This window comes from Malus domestica, chromosome 11 (assembly GCF_042453785.1).
Source record: "Malus domestica chromosome 11, GDT2T_hap1".
In the NCBI taxonomy this organism is placed as follows: domain Eukaryota; kingdom Viridiplantae; phylum Streptophyta; class Magnoliopsida; order Rosales; family Rosaceae; genus Malus; species Malus domestica.
The window spans coordinates 12,695,620-12,706,126 of NC_091671.1; the positions used below are offsets into that span (position 1 = coordinate 12,695,620).

The 10,507-nt window shown below is 35.2% G+C and overlaps 1 protein-coding gene and 2 long non-coding RNA genes across 7 annotated transcripts; 2 read left to right on the top strand and 1 right to left on the bottom strand.

Moving 5' to 3' along the window:
- The first annotated feature begins 1,394 nt into the window (after positions 1–1,394).
- On the top strand, positions 1,395–2,612 carry LOC103447967 (uncharacterized). Its single transcript, XM_029089351.1, has 3 exons — positions 1,395–1,515; positions 1,601–2,415; positions 2,520–2,612. Exons 1-3 carry the CDS (start codon positions 1,395–1,397, stop codon positions 2,610–2,612), a joined length of 1,029 nt encoding a protein of 342 aa, XP_028945184.1.
- A 2,851-nt stretch (positions 2,613–5,463) lies between these two features.
- On the bottom strand, positions 5,464–10,157 carry LOC139189200 (uncharacterized). 5 transcript variants are annotated; one of them, XR_011572852.1, is made up of 7 exons: positions 9,948–10,157; positions 9,769–9,846; positions 9,300–9,380; positions 8,809–8,871; positions 8,014–8,255; positions 7,579–7,646; positions 6,867–7,143 (listed from the first exon to the last, which is right to left on the bottom strand). It is a non-coding gene; the product is annotated as an uncharacterized lncRNA (long non-coding RNA). The 5 variants fall into 5 exon arrangements; XR_011572854.1 differs by having other exon boundaries at positions 9,769–9,849; positions 9,948–10,088; XR_011572853.1 differs by lacking the exons at positions 6,867–7,143; positions 9,948–10,157 and adding an exon at positions 5,464–5,701 and having other exon boundaries at positions 9,769–9,923.
- LOC139189201 (uncharacterized) lies at positions 8,300–8,716 on the top strand. The gene is made up of 2 exons (XR_011572856.1): positions 8,300–8,365; positions 8,445–8,716. It is a non-coding gene; the product is annotated as an uncharacterized lncRNA (long non-coding RNA).
- Positions 10,158–10,507: the final 350 nt, after the last annotated feature.

A 10,507-nucleotide genomic window follows, 5' to 3' on the forward strand; every position in this document is an offset into this window, starting at 1 on the left:
CCCTTTTGCCCCGTCGGATTTAACCAAACAAAATTGGGCTGAAAAGCAAAAGAGGACACGATTGCCTTTCAATGGTCAAAAGTCCAATTGGCACAATTGGCTTTCATCGGTTACGGTCTTGACAGTACCCGTATTCAAGCTCGTAAATCGTGTTCGTTCATCATATATTGTGCGGTTAGTTTTCGTCATGTACTATTTGTGTTCAATTTAAAATAATTTCTGACCGTACGATGTACAATGAACGAATAAGATACGTGGATTCCTGGAATCCTCACAAAGACGATCCTTATTCGCATGGAAGGGTTGGCTATTATTGTACAATTTTGTTCTAATAGAGTAAAATTATATATACGTTTCTCATCGCATGATATTTTGAATGTTAAATTGGGACGTTGTGTGATTGTGAACCATTTTGTTTAGGTTGTTTTTCTAATGCACAATAGGGTGTAATCGGGTTGTGTTTATCTCTTGTCGTGTTCATGTAACAACGCATATTGACCAACACGTGTATCAATTAAATGGTAATACTATTGTTTGTACCATACTTAGGGTCTCCGTATTTAGACCTCGTATAAATACTCGTGGGACTCAAATGTAATTATGTAATAAATTGAGGGGCAAATATGTAAAAAGGGGATGAGCCCTTATTCTATAAAAGTGCCTCCTCACCCTCACAAACCTCAAGCCCTCTCACCCTCACAAAGCTCATCTATCTCAAGCTCTCATGCTCACAAACAAAGAGCCCTCTCAAACTCTCTCTTTCTCTGAGGGACTCCCCCTCACCCTTGTAATCCATAAATACAGTCAGAGAAATACAATCAGTGTGGACATAGCCCAAACATTGGTGTGAACCACGATACATCTTGTGTTATTTACTTTCATGCAGATTCACGGTTGGATTTACGCTATTCCAAGACCTCCGGTTTTGTGCATCAACATTTGGCGCCGTCTGTGGGAATCGACACGAAAAACTATGTCGGTTCTCTTTCATTTTTTCACCTTCGCCGTGAATCTGCAAAGAAAACCCAGGAACCAAACAACCCAACACCCACACTCAGAGACACACCCATTCAATTTACAGAGAGAAAGAGAAAAACTCAAACACAATACTCTCTCTCAGATCCAAATCTCTCATTCTCTCACAGAAGCATGCACACTCTATTATTCTTCACGAGTGAACTGAACGTGCGAGCCCATAGAGACTGACACCTCCATTCGCGCTCTGTTTGCGAACTCAATTTGCTTCGATCTCTCCACCGCCGAGTCTTACCATCTTCCCTCTGCGGAGCTCCGCACCGACTTCCTCAAGCTCTCAAAAAAAATGCCTCTCAGGCTCGACATCAAGCGGAAATTTATGGTTTAGGGATCTACATCTATCTAAGCCATGGATCATTATGAGTCTGTGTTCAGGAACTGTGTACATCTTCAATTACCAGTCACAGAGCACGATAAAGTCTTTTGAGGTCTCTGATTTGCCAGTTCGGTTAGCAATGTGGGAGTGCCGGCGACGAAGCCGTACATCACGTTTCAAGGAGCCGGGAAATATGCGACGGTGATCGAATGGCATGACCGTGCCAGTGACCCTGGACCCAATGGCTAGCAGCTCAGAACTTACCAGAACCCCACCCGAGGCTGACGACGATTGAGGCTCTGGTGTGCCGGAAATTGGGCGACCCGACACAACCCATATCAGACGGAGATGCGGAGAAAGCGATCATTGTGGAGAAGAACCACCCAATTCTAGAATTGGGTTCTCCGACATCGGTAAGAGTGAAAGTGAAAGCTACGAGCTTGAACTACACCAATTATCTGCAGATATTGGGCAAGTACCAGGAGAAGCTGCCCCTCCCTTTCATACCAGGCTCCGACTACTTCGGGACCGTCGACGCCGTTAGACTTGCCGTATCCAAGTTCAAATTTGACGACCTTGTTTGCTCTGTTGCCGCCCTCGGCTCTTTCACCCAATTCATCGTCGCCGATCAGGAAGAGCTGTTTGGAGTGCCGGAAATGTGTGATTTGGTGGCTGCCGGTGCACTGCCTTTTGCATTTGGGACCTCGCACGTGGCACTTGTTCATAGGGCCAATTTATCCTCCAGTCAAGTATTGCTGGTTCTTGGTACAGCTGGAGGAGTTGGCCTTGCGGCCATACAGATTGGCAAGGTTGTGGGAGCCATTGTTATCGCCGTAGTTAGGGGAGCTGAAAAGGTGAAGTATTTGAAGCAATTGGGGGTTGATCATGTGGTGGACTTAAGCAGCGAAAATGTTATCCTAAGTGTGAAGGATTTCTTGAAATCCCGAAAGCTTAAAGGGGTTGATGTTTTGTATGATCCGATTGGAGGCAAGCTTACGAAAGAGGCCATGAAGGTTATGAGTTGGGGAGCCAACATCTTGGTCATAGGTTTTGCAAGTGGAGAGGTGATAGGAGCATATTTATGCAACTCAGTTAGCTCGTTTCTTGGCATTTACTTAGTTTAATTCTAGTTATTTTGGTACTTTAAGCTATTTTCGTGTGTTTGTAGGTTCAAACATCGTGTTGCTACGCCTTGTCCCCTTTATGCGTGCGTAGAAGAAGAGTCGGCATTAAAGATTTGATGAGAGAGAAAGCTCTGTAAATCTGCAATTGTAGAGAAGAAGAAGTGCGACGACGCTCTGTTGGCTAGGGTTAGAGTTAGGGATTTTAATGTTAGTTGATAGTTCCTTTAGAATTAGGGAATAAGTTATTTATTTATTTTATTTTATTTAATGTGAAATCAAAGGCCTAATCCTTTTTTAAAGAAAACTAAAAAGTAAAGCCCAACAATGAGTAAAACATATTAGGCTTAGAAAAAAATTTACAAAACCAAGAGTCCCTTAACTTTTGCGCACAAGTCATATTTTATGTAAATATATATATATATATTTACTTAAATAATCTATGTGTTATTTTATTTTGTAATTTATGTATCTTAGTACAATTATGTATTTTTTAAGTATAAATAGATACTTATTTATACGATTTTACGTAAATCCGCCTAATCCACCTAGGCCCCGCCTAGCTGCCTAGGCACTAGACCCTAGTCCGCCGCCCGACTAGAGCCTAGCGTTTTTTACAACATTGTCTTATTTGTAAGCATAAACTTGTAGCATGACATCATTGCATCCTATCTACTTATTATTACTTGATATGCATGGTGTTTATCAAATTACGGTACTAGTCTAAGCAAGGACCAACTTCACATGTATGTTCACATTGCACCATTCACATCCGCTTTGGAACTAGAGTTATGTGGCAAAGCTCTTGTGACTATAAGGATTTTTGAAAAAAGCTGACATAAATAAGGTTTCTTCATATGGTATAAGCCTCTACTTTTACTACACATTATTGTGCCCTAACATCACTTGTGTGATAAGGGTTTAACCCCACTCACATATGCATTCTAGTATTAGTTACTTTAAATTTTAAATTAGTAGCATTTTCGACATCACCATGACTTTATTGCCTTTGACATAAATCATGAAGATTTGCTCAAAAAACGTGAAAATTTAAAATGAAGCTTTAGTGAATGTCATATCAAACCATAATACATGTATTAATCAAGAATTAATGATTAAATATTATACAACTTGTCCATCTTTTGTGCATATTAGAGACACGAGTCATTATCCAACTAATCATATTTCTTTTGTTGACTCTTATCTCACTAATCTACAATTCAAATAAACTTCACTGATTCCAGAAGTATACTCACTTAACCTTAATGGACCATTTTTTTTCTACTATTAGGAGCATTTTTGCCATTGGGTTTTTACAACCTAGCAAGGTTTTAATGAGACACCTATCTCGGGTTGGTCATACCCTTATGAGCATTTTACTTGTGTCCCGAAGACCTTTAGTTTTGATTAAATGCAAACTTCTCACGTTTCTCCTTAGAACATGGGGTTTTCTCCCATAATGGGTTTTAAGATTTTACTAGAGCGAGGTTTTGTGAATTTTACCTTTTTATGCATTATTCCGTTGATCTAAGATTTGCATTCGCTCATTGTGCCGATGACTTCATCAATTGAACTTACTTCATCACTGAAGACCTGATGCGCCATTTACTTGAGTATTTACACACTCAAGGGGGTGTTGCAGTCCTAATTAGGTTAGGAATGTAATTGTAAATTCTAGTAAATCCTTATTGGATTCTACCATATCTTTTACATAGTATCCTATTTAAATTGTAATGTCTATTGGTAATGAATTTACCTTCTTACTTTTATAAATAAAGGCATAATAGGGTAAGAAATCACACCTCACACCTCATAAATCACAACCCCTTTCTCTCCATCTCTCTATAGTTCTCCAGTTAAATAGGTCTGCAACAAAATTTAATATATAAAATATTATAGCGGCTGACTGTAACATTTATATGTATTTAACACAATCATTATATGACAGTCGGGTATAATTAATGTAAATATAGGTATTTCATATATCATCATCCAACGGTCGATATGGTGATTCTATTAAATACATGTAAGTACAGTAGTCAAACCTAAAATTATATAGTTGATATGTTAATATTATTATGCCAAGCGGATGAAATTTGCAAAGTCAAAGGACTTTGATCAAAAATTAAAAGCCAATAAAGCTTGAGTCAAAGACCATAATTGGCTAGGGACATATCCTAATTTTCTGTCAATTTTATCACATGATGTTGGTCTTGTTAAATTATGAGACTATCATGTAAGGCTAAATCTTTGACCTCTTCCGTTCACGAAGGGAAGGGAGAGGAAAATGAAACTTGACTAGCTTTTAGGTATAAGGATGAAAGTGGATTTTTTCCCAAAATTCTATGATTTCTTCCTTTCCTCATTTTTTTAGTGTGGTGTTATCCACATATGACTTTCTAATTCTCACATACATTAGGTTATGTTTTTTTTTCTTTTGATTTTCTTCAGTTTATTTAATCCGACAATTGAAAATTGAGAAGAGTGTGTGCAAGATAAAAAAATGTTTATAAATAGCACCACCATTTTTTCAGTAAACATGAATTTGACTAAGAGAAGAGATATAGTGCGGGATGCCATATGCTAAGTCTAAAGCCAAGCGAATAAACCTTTTGACATGTGGAAAGATGAATATTTTTGGTGTGGCGGAAATAAACGAAAAGACTACATTTGTTTGGTTAAAGCAGTTGATTTAGAGAGGTGTAGTTAAATGAGGATCTGATGAGATTTTAATAAACTTTAAAATCCGAGTATAGTTAATTAGAATTGGAAAGATTTTAATACGAATAACTTTCCAACCCAAAAATTTACCTTCATATAAACTCTCCGTGCCAACCGCACATCGACCTTGACGCATAGACCTTTCTCCTATCTAATGTCATGTAATGTACAATCGAACTAGGTGAATTGTTCAGCATATCTTATTAAACTAGACATTGATACCCGCGCGTTGTTACGGGACGAAAATTATACGGAACGTTGTTTAAAAAATATAAAAGATTGTGGCATAAAAGATTTAATATTATTTACATTGAGAACATTAGGAAAATTTTTACATACAAAAAAATTGATCAATAGTAGTACTTGTATACAAAAATTACGAAAGTTTGGGATATTTACATGCAAAAAAATATTAGGGAATATTGTTTCATTGCTAAAAGATGACAAAGATTGTTCACTGGAACACCAAAAGTCTCCTTGCAGTACTCTTCATTGCCAAGAAAGCAGCCTACGCAAAGAAAACAAAATACATGCAATGAATTTGCACATCAACAAATTTATATTGTAAAGGATATGAGGGCAAACAGGCCTTTTAAGGGAAGGGATTCCCATTTTTCAAAAAAAAAATGGGAACATCCTCTTAGCCGTTAGATTTAGCTTTAATGAAATTTTATAGTTGAGATTAGGCCACAGAATCTCAACCATAAAATTTTTTTAAAGCTAAATCTAACGGTCAAAAGGATGTTCCCATTTTTTTTTTTTTTTGAAAAATAGGGAAAAAAATAGGGATCCCTTCCCTTAAAGGCTTCATAAGGGCAGATATGAAATAATAACCCTATTGGTAGAATGAAACTCAAATACATGTAGAATGGACAATTTCATTTTTCCCTAAAATCTCACACAAAGGCACATCAATGGCAAACACATGAATATGTGATCAATGGCCAACACTTGAATATATGATCAATGACATAATATATAAGAAAAGACTAATAAATGAAAAAGAAAAACAACTGAAGTCAAAATAGCAATCTAATACATCATTTCGCATCGTCACAGAAAACAAATTTTGCATAAAAATAGATTAACAGAATACTCAACATAAAATCATAAAATTAGTATACATCTTTCACCAATTGGCTATAAATACAGATTTTTTCCAACAAAATAGAGCTAAACATTCAAAATTTTCTCCATTTTCTCATCAGCCAAACAAATATTAATACAACCCCCAAACTAATCACAATAGTATTGTATTTTGACCACAATAGTATCATAATCCATATGATAAGTTAAACCGATTATGCCAATTTTTTTTTTATCTATTTCTAAAAGTTATCACAATAGTATTTTATTTCACACGTTTATATCTGATATCGTATTTAACGATTAGATAAGACTAGCAATAGTACCTGCGGGATGCTGCGGGTTTTAAAACTGCATTTTTTAAAAACTACATTAAACATGCAGAGAGTTCTAAATACCTAGGATATACAAAACTATTTGTATTCATGTGGAAATCTATTTACAACTATATGTTCAACAATTAACATATATGTGTCTATATCGCAGTCATTGGTTTCTGGTGCGAAGTTCACGGATTTGCAGAACCAGCAGGGAAGAATTGCTGTACAAAGTTAAATCAATGATATACATTACTACAACTATTAAAATTAAAACAAAATTCAAGTTTTTGTATTGAAATTTAATTGGGTTTATGCGATAATTAATCGCTCAAACAAATAAAATTGATAAAATGAACTGATGATGTTACTTCAAATTGTCCAGAATTGCTAACGGAGGGGATGAGCTTTGCAATGTAAAGGGATACATCATTGTCATTGTTAATTAAGTATTTAGTAGCTTCTGTAGAAACTTCAATTACATCTTCATGTTCCATGTTGAAGGACTTCTTTTTGTGTTTAATCAGAAGCGTACAAACACATTGTTCTGAAATTACAAAACAACAATAAAATGAAGATATTACAGCTTTTGATAGTATAATATAAAAAATTGTCTTAAAGAAGATATTAGATGCTAATCTCAAAAGGGTATGCTCCACCACCTAAAATTTGCAATACTAAGTTTGAACAACGAAAAAAAAAATCTACCAAGAGAGTAAAATAGTAAAACAACTTAATTTCTTTAAAAAAAAATTGTGCAAAAATTTCATGAAATTTTGGTAAAGACGGAAAAGAAAAGGGTTAAGACAATCAAGACTAATGAAAATTATGATATTGTTTTAACATAAACTCAGGTTGATCTTGATCACCAGCATCAATAAAACGAATGACTTCAACTTGGGCAAGCAAACGATTAAATTACACGGTAGCCAAGTAACTTAGAATTTAACCATATCAAAAAAGCAATGATAATCAAACTAACCTCTTCTTTTCATATGAAGTAGAATCTGTTCTTTATTTTGCCTTTGTGAAGGATGCAACTTTCACCCTCTACACACAAAATGCATGCATTGAAAATGGTCAGCAACAATATCAAAACTATACATATACAGTATTGTATATGTATCCTGGAATATATTGTTTATGTATCATATACTATATTGTATATGTGTTTGGACATAAGGTATAAAGATTTACTAACATAACTAAGCTTAAATTTATCAAAAGAAGTAATTACAAATTGAAATCAAACAATATTATAGTTGTTAAAAAAATCTGACTAAATTTTACAAATAGCATTATAAATTGCTAATAAAAAATAACACTATTGCAAAAACTCACTACTCAAATCTACAATTCTATTAAAAACACATTACTAAAAATTAACTCCAAGGAAAAGGGGATTAACAAATTATACCCTTGAAAGATTAAAAAATTGTTTTATCTATATCTTGAGCTGGCCCCGCTAGATTTGAATCCTCAGTTGAATCCTCAGTTGAATCCTCAGTCATCTTGCCAGCTTTAAACCAACCTACCTTGAAATTATAGCTGCTTGAGAAATCTTCTTCAACCCGAAAGAAGCAGAAGAAGAGTGCCACCCGTCCCCTTCCTTTCTACGATGGCGGACACTCGTACATAAGGGGTAAATCCGTGATTTTACTATACAATACATAAAAAGAGTCAAGAATTGTTAGCAAATGAAGGGTAATTGCATCAATCAACTAACACTCTTTGAGTTTAAATAAAATGGCAGTATGAGATAACAAAAGGTTTTGAAGCAAGGCACCATTTATTAAACTTCGAATCATATAAAAGAGAAACTTAACTCTCCTGAAAGATGAAACTAAGGTTTTGAAGCAAGGCACCATTTATTAAACTTCGAATCATATAAAAGAGAAACTTAACTCTCCTGAAAGATGAAACTATAGTATTGTCCTCGTTGACTTAATTAACTAAATAATCAGAAAAGCTAAGTAGCGTGTCAAAGAACCATTTGAACGTTGAGCACACTTATTAGTAGCCTAGAGACGGTAAAGCAGGTTTCCATATGAAGCAAAAGAGAATTTCAAAACTACTTGAGCCGTCATGAATAAAAGCCTACACACACTGAGGGAATAGCCAAAACTCTCAATACCATCTGCATCCATTTATCAAAACGTTTTTTGTTTGTCCTAATAAGCAAGCCTCAAAGGAAAAATCTACAATTATTTACCTTGAGCACAAAGGACTTCGAAAGCTGTACACAAAAGCCCGAAGAAATGTAGAGCAACATCTCCTGAAACAAAAAACAGAAGCAGATCATACACTCAGACGACAAATCTAAATGATATGAACAGAACACCCAAAATTACATAAACAAAATTCATACGCAAATTCCATCTGAATATCGAAAGTTGTCAGCAAGATTCTATCGCCTATGAAAATATCTCCATCATCATCACATTCAAATCAACTTTAGTTAATTGAATTAACTTTAATAATTGTAATAGGAAGTAATGATTATGTCCAACCTTCGGGTCAACATTTGTAGGCTATATCTGCAAAAAAGTACTAAAAAAAGTTTTAAAACAGCCATACTAAAAAAGTAGAAAAACTCACCAACGAATGCCAGACGTTAAAAAAAGGGACCCTGATAAAATCGAAAAACCAACAAAATTCGTATCAACTGAAGATATGATAAGGTGTAATAATGAGGCTTCATACCTTGTTATATACCTTGAGCACAAAGTGGTTCCAATGTTGCATACGAAAGCCCCAAAATTCCAACATGACCGTCTTCTGAAACTGAAAATCAAATCAGATCAGATACCACACTCAGCATCCATGCGCATACACAAAACCCCCAAAAGTATAAACGCAAAATTTAAACACAAATCCCCCAAAATTATAAAATCAAAATATAATGTACTACCCCTTCTCTCCCGTTTTTCTCTCACCCTCTGCAAATCACCTACCTCCGTCTCTCCTTATACACTCCCTACCTCCCTCATTAAATCAAAACTCTCAAACCCAATTCAATGCCTCATCAGAACCCATACAGAATCTAATTAATTTTTTACCTAAACAAAGAATTCAATTTTTAATGTTTTAAAATTGAAGAAAACAAAACCCACAGCTTTGAAAAAAAAAATAAAAAAAAAAACTCCCCAGATGCAGGATTCAAAGAACTTACCAGAAAACATTAGCCTTTTTGGCTAAAAATCATCTTCAATCCAAATCAAAAGGCTGAAGAAGCTCGAAGAAGCTTAAACTGCTTCGGTTTTTTTAGCGAGCCAAGATTTGTCAGGGACAGAAAAACCTAAAAATATCGCAAACGATCCCAAATTTAGGAACTGCTTTAAACCAACCTACCATGAAATTATAGCCACTTCAGAAATCTTCTTCAAATCAAAACAGATGAATCAGCACAGACTGCCTTTCTTGAAAAATCCAAAATTTGAGTGTAATGAGAGAGTAAATGATGAGTCTGATGGATTGGTTGGGTGACAGAAACCAAAGGAGAATTCTAGAGATCCACCCGAGAGAAGCAGAAAGAGTGCCACATATCCCCTTCTTTTCTACGATGGCGGACACGCATAGATAAGGGTTTAAAAAAATTAAGAAAAGATTAATAGCGTGTTTACGTATCCGTAATCGGAATGTGAATGTAGAATTGAATTCCGATTACGGAGTACTTCGATATGTACTAAATATGAAGGAATCAAAAAATCAGTGGGGTCCACACAAATTTTGAAATTCAATTCCTTGTATTGGTGGAATTGGATTCCCTAGATATGGTGGTAATCCAATTCCTGCTTATTTGGGCAATCAGAATGATAGTTTTGTTCCCTTTATGCCCTCACTTACTTTTTTTTTTTCCAAGACTATCTTTTATAAACCCATTAAAGTATATAAAATATTTGATTTGGGAC

Bases quoted from the DNA above. Each gene is read 5' to 3' on its own strand.
- LOC103447967 (XM_029089351.1), top strand. From the start codon at position 1,395: ATGAGTCTGTGTTCAGGAACTGTGTACATCTTCAATTACCAGTCACAG. The intron at 1,516-1,600 runs GTACATCACGTT...CCCAATGGCTAG, and splicing joins GGAGTGCCGGCGACGAAGCC to CAGCTCAGAACTTACCAGAA. The intron at 2,416-2,519 runs GTGATAGGAGCA...GTGTGTTTGTAG, and splicing joins TAGGTTTTGCAAGTGGAGAG to GTTCAAACATCGTGTTGCTA.